Source organism: Microcaecilia unicolor, chromosome 6, assembly GCF_901765095.1.
Source record: "Microcaecilia unicolor chromosome 6, aMicUni1.1, whole genome shotgun sequence".
Taxonomy (NCBI): Eukaryota; Metazoa; Chordata; class Amphibia; order Gymnophiona; family Siphonopidae; genus Microcaecilia; species Microcaecilia unicolor.
This window is the reverse complement of record NC_044036.1, coordinates 88,329,113-88,343,100: the sequence shown is the minus strand read 5'-3', so window position 1 is coordinate 88,343,100 and position 13,988 is coordinate 88,329,113. Positions and strand designations below refer to the sequence as shown.

At 42.2% G+C, this 13,988-nt stretch overlaps 1 protein-coding gene across 1 annotated transcript in view; it reads left to right on the top strand.

Annotated features, from left to right (window-relative positions):
* ASTN1 (astrotactin 1) overlaps positions 1-13,988 on the top strand; it is a 481,917-nt gene that overhangs the window by 406,878 nt on the left and 61,051 nt on the right. Inside the window, exon 18 of the mRNA XM_030206744.1 lies at positions 11,808-11,941. Within this exon, the coding sequence (XP_030062604.1) occupies positions 11,808-11,941 (134 nt within the window). The remainder of the gene's footprint in view (positions 1-11,807; positions 11,942-13,988) is intronic.

Genomic DNA, 13,988 nt, shown 5'->3' with positions numbered 1-13,988 from the left:
TCATGTCGATGCCCCCTTTTCAAATCTGTGTCTTAGAATTTACACGTCACTTTATATAATACGCATAAATTCTAATTAATGCCATTTAGTGTCAATAATTGCTTGTTAAGTTCAATTATTGGTGCTAATTGACTTGCTAAGCTAATTAAGTTGAGCGTGCAAATGTAGAATATGGCCGGATTTGCATGTTTGACTTAAGTCATACTAATAGAGTCTGGGGTATATGCTCACTGAAACTCATTAAATAAAAGCTAAATACCTATGTGCCAAATAGGGATGTGCTTTCATTTGAAACAACATGAAAAATTACATTTCACATCATTTTAAATCTAGAATGGCAGGAAAAAGCTGAAATTTCATGTTTCCTATGCTATCAGTAATGCACACTATTGCTCAATAGCTTGCATTCTTTATTGATGAACGTATTATTGAAAATTAGCGCACAGCAGTGGCGGTCCTAGGGGGGCTGATACCCGGGGTGGATCGCTGATGCGCCCCTCCCCCCGGGTGCAGCACCCCCCCCCCGGAACAGCGCGACGCCCCCCCAGCGAAAGAAACCGTCCCCCGGGTGCAAGCCGCTGGGGGGGAGGGTGCCGCGCGCCTGCCGGCTCTTCATTTTCATGCTCCCTCTGCCCCGGAACAGGAAGTAACCTGTTCCGGGGCAAAGGGAGCATGAAAACGAAGAGCCGACAGGCGTGCGGCACCCCCCCCCCCCAGCGGCGTGCATCCGGGGCGGACCACCCCCACCCCCCCCCTTGGTACGCCACTGGCGCACAGTATTGCTCAGTATTACTCATTCTTTAGCAATGGACGTATTATTGAAAATTAGCATGTACTATTGCTCAATATCACTCATTCTTTATCAATGGACATATTATTGAAGATTAACGTGCACTATTGCTCAATAGTACCCATTCTTTGTCGATGGACGTCTTGAAGATTAACGCGCACTATTGCTCAATAGCACCCATTCTTTATCAATGGACATATGTATGAAGAATAGCACGCACTATTGCTCAATATCACTCATTCTTTATCGATGGACGTATTATTGAAGAATGGCATCCGCTATTGGTGACATCACCCTGAAACAAATAAATAAATAAATAAAATAAAATAGCATGGGAAACTAGACAAAACAAACATTTTTGTCCTGTGCACTCCCTAATGCAGAATGAGTTTATGTGTACCCCTATATTCCCTTCCTCCAGAAATGCTGCTCTGCTTTTTGCAATATATCTTCAGTTGGACTTGTATAATTATAGAGCCAAGAGGCTATATAGAAAGAGTAAGAGCAGCAGGAGAGATATGGCTGTACTGTTTTTATCAGACAAGACATGTTAGCAGCTTGTTAGCAGTAGTAGAGGAGGAGTTAAAACAGTCCTTTCTCTGCATTGTGCAATGTACTGTATCAGAAATGCCTTCAGCAAGTAGTAATGATTGCTCTGCATGTGTTACAGTGCATTGATATTTAAACTCCGCAGTCACTACCACTTTAAAACACCAATCATGGCATTTAAAGTAGTACCTGGATATTTAGTAATATCAACACAAGAGAAGCAATCATGATCCACAGAATGTAGATGCATAGAACAACAATGGATCGAAGAGGTTAAAATATAGCACACTGTTTTTCAACTTGCCTGACATGACCACATTTTGCCAATGGAAGGCTGATTCAGGGGCAGCAACTGTCAATTGAACAGGCATTAATTTAAAAACCAAACTGCAATAAATAATAAACTTACGCTCCCTAATTAAACAATATCATCTAGTAGACCCATGGAGAAATCAAAATCCAGACATGAGAGATTTTACATTCTTTTCCAATCCTCATCAAAGTTTTACACAAATAGATTTCTTTTTAATTTCAGATACACTTTTAATTTCCATTTTAAAGACAAAGATTGACACTATATCGTTATCAGATCATACATCTATATCTATCGAAATACAATTATATACTTTATTTTCTAATAAGAACCCTCTATGGATATTACATTTAAATACTCTTGCTAATGAGGATATTGTTATTAAAATTCATAATTGTATCTCTGAATACTTTGCCATCAATAATCTTTATGACACTAGCCCAATTAACAATTGCTCATCTAAATAAAATCAATAACCAACATTTATTAGATATGGAGGGGCATAATCGAACGTCGCTGGCCAAATAGATCGCCAGCGATCTATGTTGGCGGCGGCGCTACAGCTGGTCAGAACCATATTATCGAAAAAGATGGCCAGCCATCTCTTTTTTTTTATAATACAGTTTAGCCCGGCCAAATGCCGTGGAGTTCGCCGGGCTTGAGACGGCCGGGTTTGTTTTTCAGCGATAATGGAAAGTTATGTAGGCCATTTCAAACCCCGGCAAAATTCAAGGCATTTGGCTATGGGAGGAGTCAGCATTTTTAGTGCCCTGGCCCCCCTGACATGCCAGGACACCAACCAGCCACCCTAGGGGTCACTGCGCTGGACTTCAGAAAAGCTCCCACATGCATAGCTCCCTTACTTTGGGAGCTGAGCCTCCCAACCCCCCCCCCCCCAAACCCACTACCCACAAATGTACTGCACCCACTAAAATTGTTCCAGGGACCTGCATACAGCCTGTAGGACTTATTGCTGCTGTATAACTTTGGCACACCAGTTCACACCTGAAGACTAATGTCTCTGAAAAAGTATTTTCTTGAAATAACCACATTTACTCACAGTTAACTGCAGATCAGAGGTTGTGCCCCACTGGCAAAGAGTCCTCTGGTACTAAGATTAGCAATAGATCAGAGCTGACACAATGGTGTACAATGCCCTCTTTCAGCACCATGCAAGGTAAGAACTACGTTCTCTAACGTGGGTAACACAGGAAAGGGAACTAAAACTGGCTTACAAAAATGGCCACTATCGCATGGACTACAACAGGAAACAAACAGGGCACACTCAGCACCATGGGAGTAGAGCCCAGTACCCTACACCCACCACAATGTATTGCTAATGTGACTCTGCAGGGCACCTAACAGAAAAGGTGTCACACTCACCCGAGAGCCACATCGCAACCAGGGAAAGGCTGTCGGAGGATACAACACATTCTGCTGTCATGGAGGTGGGTACAGCATTTGAGGCTGGCATACAGGCTGGCAAAAAAGGTTTTTAGTTTTATTTTTTTAGTTTGGAAGGGGATTGGTGACCACTGGGGGAGTATGGGGAGGTCATCCCCCATTCCCTCCAGTGGTCATCTGGTCAGTTGAGGCACCTTTTTGAGGCTTGGTCGTGAAAATAAAAGGACCAAGTAAAGCCGGCGAAATACTGCTTAACGCCGCTTATTTAAATCCATTATCGGCGAAAGCCGGCATCTGGTAGCCATGCTCATGCATGCCCATATCCCGCCTTCGCTAATCTACCGACATGCCCCCTTGAACTTTCGCCGGCGAAGCGACGGGAAAGCGGCGATACAGTCAAAAATGCCACTTTCGATTATACCGATTTCGCCACTTTTAAAAAATCGCCGGCCATCTCCCAATTTGTGTCGGAAGATGGCCGGCTATCACTTTCGATTATAAGCTGGATGGAATCTCAAATAAAATCACTAGAGCAGCAATATATAAATGATCCAAATCCTATTTTACTTAATGCTATTCTTCAACAAATATTTACTTATAATAAAATCTGGTCAGCGAAAGTCAATAACGAAATATCCAAAAAAGACCACAGTTTGTGGAAATGAATAAAAGTAGTCATCTTTTAGCTAATTAATTAAAAAGAAAATGTACAAAAACTCAAATACCTTTAATTTATGGTAATAATAAAGAACTGTTAACTAGTCCCAAAGGTATACTAAAAGCTTTTCATTCTTTCTTCTCCAAATTATACTCAACTGAAACTCCTTTCAATATAGATGGATTACAACAATTTTCAAATTCATTAAGAAACCCGTCTTTTTCAGACACAGATAATAATATTCTTAAAGCCCCCTCTCAACAATTGACATTCAAGAGGCAATAAAAGAACTTACTGTAGATAAAGCACCAGGTCCAGATGGACTTACAAGTGAGTTTTTAAAAATCTTTTCTGCAGATTTGATACATCATTTAACACTTTTTTTTGAAGCATTAGAAAATTGCCCCACTAATTGTAACAGATTCAGTGAGGCCATAATTACTGTGTTACCTAAGCCAAATAAAGATCCCACACTGGTTTCGAATTTTAGACCCATATCTTTGAAAAACTGTTTGCAAATAGACTAATTAAAGTAATATCTAAAATTATTCACCCCAATTAAGTTGGTTTATGCCTCAATGATTAACAACCGATAATGCTCGCCTTTTCCACCATATTTCTATTCATGCTAAATTAGATCGAAACCCCATAGTTGCTCTATCAATAGATGCTGAAAAAGCATTTGACAGAGTCGAATGGTGGTACCTTTTTCATGTCTTACAATGGAATGGAATTCATGAGGATTTTGTGAACAAAATTAAGATCCTATATAACTCTCCCTCAGTACGAATCATAGCTAATAATTTTCTCTCTGAACCAGTTATACTTGAGAGAGGAACTCAACAAGGCTGCCGACTTTCACCAATGCTTTTAAATATTGCTTTGGAGCCTTTTTATTAGCCCTTCAATCCTCATCTTTGATAAATGGAGTTAAAATAGGATCACAGGAGATTAAAGCTTCTGCATATGTGGATGATATCATGCCTTTTCTCAAGAATCCTGAACAATTTCTTGTACTCTTTTTCAATCTTGTAGAGACATACTCTGCTTTTTCTGGTTACAAAATTAACATTCAGAAAACTGAAATTTTACCACTTAATATTTATGCTACTCCAAATATAGCAGTTCCTTTTGGGCTGGTTTGGTCATCCAAAGGTCTAAAATACCTAGGTATACAATTAAATTAATCTCTTGAAGAAACGATAGAAGTTAACGCCAAAAACATTCTTGATGTAATACAATCTCATCTCAAATCTTGGTCTCCACTTCATCTTTATTGGTGGGGTCGTTTAGACACTATCAAGATGATGATTGCACCAAACATTAATTTTATTCTAAGCATGATCCCTGTTCTATTCACCAAAAACATTTATAAGCAATTGGACAAATTTCTCAGTCAATTTCTATGGGCAAATACGATTCCGAAAATAGCGCTTACTACACTCAAAAATTTGAAAGGAAAAGCAGAAGTCTCTTTTCCTGACCTTTTAACATATCATACGTCTTTATTTTACAACAAGCATTCCGATGGCTACTAAGTGACACTGAACATATTTTAACCATTTTGTCTACATCACCATATACCTTTTAGTTTATTAGGTACTCTGAAGGGTAATATCATAATCTCTTCTTCCTTTACTTGTCTTTTACAGTTAGACAAACTAATAGAAATGCCATATGATCTTAATATTGATTCAGTGATCTGGAATAATTCAGCGATTTTAATTAATAATAAGCTAATACTCTGGAAGGAATGGATGAATAAAGGAATCTGGTCCCTTGATCAAATCTTGATTGATAACAAATTGAAATCTTTCCCAATGTTACAAACACAATTTGGATTATATCCAAATCAACAATTTCATTGAATACGGTTACAACATTTTATGACGTCCAATCGTTATCCAAGTTTACTATGCACACTTGAACCTTCCCTATTTCAATTTATCATCACAGCTCACCAAAAAGGACATGTCACATCTCAACTTTATAAATTTCTAATTAAATCAACCTTTAAAGACAAGAGAGGTCTTCATTTAGTATGGGAACCTGATTTATATTGTTCTCTTACTAATCATCAATGGAGTACTTTTTGGGCTAAAACATGTAAACCCATTTCTTCATCAACCTTCCTCCAATCTCTTTTTTTCTACATCATAGAGTCTTATGGACTCCTCAAAAAATGAAGGTTGCAGGTCTGTCAAAAGATAACTTATGTTGGTCATATAATGAACATCAAGATACTCTTCTCTATTTAATCTTTGAATGCCTTTGTACCAATTTATTTTGGATCAAAGTATGGCAAATTATTTCATCCATATTTAATTTTAAGATTATTTTTGGTTCATTGACATTAGATCATTCTTCAATTAGAACATTATTCAATTTTTATCGTTAAATGTCTGATATCATATAGATTCTCTTATGGAATCTTTAAAACATTATTATTTTGTATTGAATTCGGATGTTTGTTACCCTTATAATCTAATAAAATGTATTAATAAAAAAAAATTACATACAAATAATACACTGTAATAAATCAATTTAGTTAAAATTATAGTAAAACATGCATGCTAGTGACATCACATAATGGCAAATAAATCAGCAAAATATCAAAATTACTAAAACATAAAAGATTAAATGATGTGCAAATTCAAATCATAGACATACAAATGTTGCACCATCTCATTGGTGCATAACAGAGATACAATTCTCCAGTGGCGTACTAAGGGGGAGGCAGTGGGGGCGGTCCACCCCGGGTGCACGCCGCTGGGGGGGGGGGGTGCCACGCATCTGTCGGCAACGCTCGTTCCCTGCTCCCTCTGCCCCGGAACGGGTTACTTCCTGTTCCGGGGCAGAGGGAGCAGGGAACGAGCGAAGCCGGCAGGCGCGCGGCACCCCCCCCAGCAGGTAAAAACGCACCCGGGGGGCGTCGTTTCACCAGAGGGAGGTGTCTGTCATTTCGCCGGGGGTGGGGGGTCGCGCTGCACTCGGGGGGGTGCAAAGGCGATACGCCCCGGGTGTCAGCCACCCTAGGAACGCCACTGCAATTCTCCCACACACACAGTGCTGTTTAACCAGGCAGTAGCCTCTTCTGCCTGGTTAAATAGAGCTGAATATCAAACCCTCAGTTTTCGAATGGTCTTTCCAGGAGGTTTCTCTGAACTACGGTGGCAATATTTCTGCACTACAGCTATGTAAATAATTTTTCACAAGCAGTAATAAATTTATTTTGGGTTCATGACTCATTATTAGGCAGTGATGTGCTGTTTTGAAATGATATGAAAGCATCAGTATTAGTAATGCCATTTTGTGGCATTTTACATCCAATAATGACAGAAAAAACTTTTGCAATTTTGTGTGTCATCATGTCATTTTAGAGCCATTAGTGAGGTACACATATCGCAAAAAGTATACATGTAAAAATATAGTGCCCAGTAAAATTAAGGCCCCTGTTTACTAAGCCATACTGTAGGCATGCTAGCGTTTTAGCATGTGCTAATGCTAGAGACACCCATATATTCCTATGGGTGTCTCTAGCATTAGCGTGCGCTAAAAACGCACACCTTAGTAAACAGGGCCCAAAATGAATAAATGACACGCATATGGGGAAAATAAAATAATAGAAATGTCATCAAGTTGAAACAAAATGATGTAAAGATGCAAAACAAAACTCATTCCAGTCATACCTCTGTTATTAAAATACTCTATGATGACAATTTTGTAATTTGCCATGTCCTGAGCACCAATTCTATAATGGCATCTTGGCACCAAGATTCCAGTACAGTATACTAGCATGAGCCAGGTGTATGGCTCTCATAAGTTGACATGCTTAAGTGCTCAATGCGTAACTTATTGTATTCTTAAGGTGCACACACATAATTAGGAGACATGCCCATGTCCTTCCTGCTCAACCCATGTGCACACCCCCTTGCAGTTACACGCTATAGCATTTATATGCTCCCTTAAATCAGCCAACCTGAGGGCCTATTTACTAAGATACACTAGTGTTTTTAGCGCATGCTAAAAATTAGCATGCACTATCATGTAGATGCCCAAAGGGACATTATGGACATATACATGATTAGCGCATGCTAACAGTTAGCGTGTGCTAAAAATGCTAATACGTCACTAGCGCCACTTAGTAAAAAGGACCCTAGCAGTGTTAACTCAGAGTTGCCAAATAGAATAGCACCTAGTTCATCTGTGCATGTCAATTAAGGCATGATTTGCACGCACCAGCTGCATGTAACTGCACCAGTGGCTTAACCAGACCTGGTATTCTGGTATTTTGGTTAGGCCCAGAATTTACTTGGGTGGGCTCTTCCACCCTCCTCCATTATATATATATACAGTGGTGGAAATAAGTATTTGATCCCTTGCTGATTTTGTAAGTTTGCCCACTGACAAAGACATGAGCAGCCCATAATTGAAGGGTAGGTTATTGGTAACAGTGAGAGATAGCACATCACAAATTAAATCCGGAAAATCACATTGTGGAAAGTATATGAATTTATTTGCATTCTGCAGAGGGAAATAAGTATTTAATCCCTCTGGCAAACAAGACCTAATACTTGGTGGCAAAACCCTTGTTGGCAAGCACAGCGGTCAGACGTCTTCTGTAGTTGATGATGAGGTTTGCACACATGTCAGGAGGAATTTTGGTCCACTCCTCTTTGCAGATCATCTCTAAATCATTAAGAGTTCTGGGCTGTCGCTTGGCAACTCGCAGCTTCAGCTCCCTCCATAAGTTTTCAATGGGATTAAGGTCTGGTGACTGGCTAGGCCACTCCATGACCCTAATGTGCTTCTTCCTGAGCCACTCCTTTGTTGCCTTGGCTGTATGTTTTGGGTCATTGTCGTGCTGGAAGACCCAGCCACGACCCATTTTTAAGGCCCTGGCGGAGGGAAGGAGGTTGTCACTCAGAATTGTACGGTACATGGCCCCATCCATTCTCCCATTGATGCGGTGAAGTAGTCCTGTGCCCTTAGCAGAGAAACACCCCCAAAACATAACATTTCCACCTCCATGCTTGACAGTGGGGACGGTGTTCTTTGGGTCATAGGCAGCATTTCTCTTCCTCCAAACACGGCGAGTTGAGTTCATGCCAAAGAGCTCAATTTTTGTCTCATCTGACCACAGCACCTTCTCCCAATCACTCTCGGCATCATCCAGGTGTTCACTGGCAAACTTCAGACGGGCCGTCACATGTGCCTTCCGGAGCAGGGGGACCTTGCGGGCACTGCAGGATTGCAATCCGTTATGTCGTAATGTGTTACCAATGGTTTTCGTGGTGACAGTGGTCCCAGCTGCCTTGAGATCATTGACAAGTTCCCCCCTTGTAGTTGTAGGCTGATTTCTAACCTTCCTCATGATCAAGGATACCCCACGAGGTGAGATTTTGCGTGGAGCCCCAGATCTTTGTCGATTGACAGTCATTTTGTACTTCTTCCATTTTCTTACTATGGCACCAACAGTTGTCTCCTTCTCGCCCAGCGTCTTACTGATGGTTTTGTAGCCCATTCCAGCCTTGTGCAGGTGTATGATCTTGTCCCTGACATCCTTAGACAGCTCCTTGCTCTTGGCCATTTTGTAGAGGTTAGAGTCTGACTGATTCACTGAGTCTGTGGACAGGTGTCTTTCATACAGGTGACCATTGCCGACAGCTGTCTGTCATGCAGGTAACGAGTTGATTTGGAGCATCTACCTGGTCTGTAGGGGCCAGATCTCTTACTGGTTGGTGGGGGATCAAATACTTATTTCCCTCTGCAGAATGCAAATAAATTCATATACTTTCCACAATGTGATTTTCCGGATTTAATTTGTGATGTGCTATCTCTCACTGTTACCAATAACCTACCCTTCAATTATGGGCTGCTCATGTCTTTGTCAGTGGGCAAACTTACAAAATCAGCAAGGGATCAAATACTTATTTCCACCACTGTATATATATATATATATATATATATATATATATATATAATGCAGAGTTTTTTTAAACTGTCCCCTCAGCTTCCTCCCCTGCCTCCAACACCTTTTGCCATCTTTCCTGCCTGTGGCCAGGTAACAGTGGCCGCAATGATTCATTTTCGCTGGCTGTGCCAGCCCTGAAAATGAACTGCTGAGTCTTCCGGAGATGCCTCTGAGGTACACCGGGTAGGGGGTTCAGAGAGAGGGACAGAGGAGAGGGAGGGATAGGAGGCAGGTGCTGCTGCTGGGTGGGCCCAAATCAAGAATGGGTGGGCCCGAGCCAAAAATGGGTGGGCCTGTGCCTACTCAGGCTCACCCATAGCTACACCACTGAACTGCATGCTCCCAGTTATGTGCATGTAACTCCCATGAAGTCGTACGACAGTAACGACCTGTGTGCTAGAGCCTTCTCTTCATTCTGTCCATAAACTTATCATGATCCAGCATTTAGCAACATTTGCAGTCAGTACAATGAATCAAGTGGAAGCAGCTGATAGGAAAGTGGGCCTGGATGGGCCAGGACCCACCCATTTAGAGCTCAGGCCCACCCAAAAGTAGCACACATTTAGCAGTTGGTGGGGATCCCAAGCTTGGCCAGCTGAAGACTTCCCTCTGATCGTAACGAAAACGCTACTCTCCATGATACTGGCACCTGCGCATACTCAGTTTTCAGCGCATGCCTACTGCAGACTGCCAAGGTGGAAAGAAGCGTTTTCCTGCCAGTAGATATATTTGTTTTTGTGGTGGTTGGGGGGGGGGGGGGGGGACGGGACACTAGGCCCACCCAAAATCTGTTGTCTGGCTACGCCCCTGGTTATGGGACTCCACCACTGTTAATCAGCTCCTGATGAAAAGACAATCATTTGGCTACTTATAGGATTGTGGGTGCATGAGAGAGTTCTTCATTAGAGCAGTACAATAGAAAGAGGAACCAGGGAATCAGTTCAGCACTGAGGTAATCCTAATTTCCTATCAATGTGCACAGGCAAAACAAATGTGGTTGATTTTCATTTTTTTCCACAATTTTTTCCAAATTCTCAGGTGTGTTTGTTTTGTTAGTTTTACATATTCATTTTAAGAGACTTTTTGGTGCTTGCTAAACTGATTTAAGGCACACTAACTGACAAATTAAAGTGCACTAAGTTGATTGTTGCATATTAAAAATACTGTAATGTTTTACTGGGATGCATTTCTGGGTCTGCCAACTGTTAAATAAAAAGCACTGGAATATAAATCAATTTAGTGTGCACTAAGGGGGATGTTATCAACATGGGCTACCATTAATGTGTGTTGTGTTGGTAACTACAACCTTAAGTTTCAAAACTGCACTAACAAATCTGCTCTAGCACCATGTGGAGGCTGAAGTAGCTTCCCTAAAGGAGTCCCTTCTTAGATTTATCCTTCAGGTTTAGTTGGCCAACCTGGAAGGTCACCACTATAGCGCTCACTACTTCTTTGATTGCAACTTGTTATGGAGAATAACTGCAGCTCAGTACTCTGTCTTTACTGAGGAGTCACCAAGCAGGCCTGCATCCTACGCCAAAGAAAGAGAAAGCTGAACTGCAGTGAGTAGCACCTGAGGTCCATTTCAACAACTACCAATCTAGTAAATCATGAACTCTGACTGTGGCAACCTTTCACCTGAAATAGCCATCTACATATATGAATGTATAGATGTTTGAATACTGTACGGGTGGCTTTGCCTCTGACAGTCAAAGCAAACTAGAATAAATCTGAAAGCAGTTTAAACCTACAGCTAGAAAGTTTCAATTGTTCTCTGCTTTACTATTTGGATAGGACTACTAATACAATGCATTCTTTAGAGGAAGATTAGCTTAAAAATGATAAATTATCTGCCACATATTTTCCACCATTCTGTATTTATTTACTCCTATCTTAGGGCCTGGTTGGGTCCCATTGCGATTAAGCATGCAGGATACGAGACTCCACGGTGATGGTGGACATGATGGTGGCAAGGGTCAAAAAATTGCTTAGAAAGGGAGAATCATATTTCTGATCAGATAAATTCTCTAGTTAATTATTTTCACATTGCTTTTTTTTATTATTATATTTTAGTTAAAGGCTGCACTGGCTTCATGGCCTTTATTTCTTTTCTGCTCAGATGTTACAGGAAGCTATGCAGAGCTCTCTTTGGTGTTCAGGAAATGGTGATGTCATTGAAGACTGGTGTAGGTGTGACTCAAGCGCTTTTGGTGCAGATGGACTTCCTACCTGTGCTCCTCTTCCACAGCCTGTGTATGTCACGTTCTACCCCTCTTATTTCTCTCGTTCCACGTTTTCTGCTTTTTATTCCACTTAAAGGGTACTAGCAGGAGAATGCTTTTAAGAATGATGTTTAAACGTACAGGGGAAATGGAGCAGGGGGAGGTTTTAGGAATGACAAAGTAGAATGAAATAGAGACAATGATAACAGTATTCAGCAGCATCGTCAGTTTTAACGGTTACAAGGGGAACTGTTGTTCAGCCTTTCAGATAGCACTAAAAGAAGACACTCTATGAAATTAATGACCAGCACATGGAAAACAAATTGTATAAGGTATGGGCCTGATATTCAACGTGATGTAACAGGGCAGGACAGCCTCCTGCTTGGTTAAATAGTGCTCAGCAACCAGGCTGCTGATATTCAGTGGCACTTAACCAGGTAGTTCTGCCTGGTTAGCATGGGTGTAGTTTGACAGTTTCATTTGGTGGGGCAAAGGGTGGGATGTGTCTCTCTCGATCTCCTTCGAACCCCTCCCCCTTGCCACCGCCGCTGCCACCACCACAGCAATGGAGTCTTCCAGTGGCGCCCGGTATCTCCCACCGCCTTCCAATCCCCCGAACCGCTGGTAGCTTCAGTGAAAGCAGCACGCACGCTGCTTTAGACATGCCCTGGAAGCCCTTCTCTCTCCTACAGCTTCCCGCCTACGCGGGAACAGGAAGGTGAAGGAGAAAGAAAAGCTTCCAGAGGCAAGTCTAAAGCAGCTGTGTGCTGCTTTCTCGTAGAGGCTGCTGTTGGCTCAGGGGATTTGAGGATGGGTTGACAGCTTGTTTTGGGGGGGGGGGGGCACTGCCCCCTTCTCCCCAAACTACGCCCATGCTGGTTAGTGCTGAGGTGGTCCATAGGCAGAGTTGGGGGAGAAGACCGCAGTTATGCAGGCACCAGCCTTATCAATACCAGTGCCTGCCTAACTAAGTGAGCAGATAGGACCACACAACAGGCAGTCCTGTCTTTGCCTGCTTTACTATGTGGGTGCCGGCACTAATCAACCAAGACCCACATTACTTTCAGGTTGGCGGTTTACCCTGGATATTCAATACTGATACCTAGATGTGGTCAAGCATTGAATATTTGGGCTTCATTCTGCCCTTGGCTGTCAGTAGCTTAAATATTGCTAGCTGCCACAAGCTAACTATCGCCTTCTATATTTGCCTGCAGCTGTGGAGTCTGTTGCTGGAGCACATGGTCAGAGGAACTAATAGATTGGGGTTCAATAGAGATTTGCCAATTAACACTAATTATTGAATATTAATGGCTCATTATCTAATTAGTTTATGCATGGATTTGGGGTCAGTGTCCAAATTTGAGTGACCTAAATATAATCCAGGGTTGATGTGGTTCCTGGCTAAATATCAGTGGGAACCCATATAAGGGGATCTCTAAGGGTGTTGTAACCCTCCCCCAGGCCAATCCCCATACTCCCCCAACTCTGTACTCCACCCCCATCAGTTCTGATCCTTCCCTGATCTAACCTCTCTCCCCCCCCCCCACCACAGTTCTTCTGCCCACCCAATATGATCCCACCTCATTCATCTCCCCCATCCAATCTCCCTGGTTCAGGTCTGCCCCATGGTTCTGATCTCCTTGAATTTCTTTCTGAGGCCCTCTCTACATCCAAGCCCCAGCCAGGTCTTGCTGGCCTTCTAGGCACCTCTGGGGCTTACCTGGAGGTGATCTCTGGTGTCAAGAGGGATGGAGCTGAAGTGATTCTCTTTCCACTCCTTCCCTCTTGGCTCCAGGTTTCAAAATGGTTGCTCTAACCTCTAGCAGTAGTCTTGTGATACTGCCACTCAGGGTCAACCTTCCATAGAAGCCCTTATATGGTTATCCTAATTTTAGCTGGGTAACTTCCAGATAAAGACACTGGTCACTACAGAATCCAGATGTTCAGTAACCCCCAGCTGCATCAGGGTGCAGATCTGAACACCGAAAGCATCCTCAAAGCATCTTACCAAAGCCTTTAAGAATGAATAGCATTCAGCTGGGGTTTACTGCCTAGTGAAACATGGTCTGTGTAGGAAG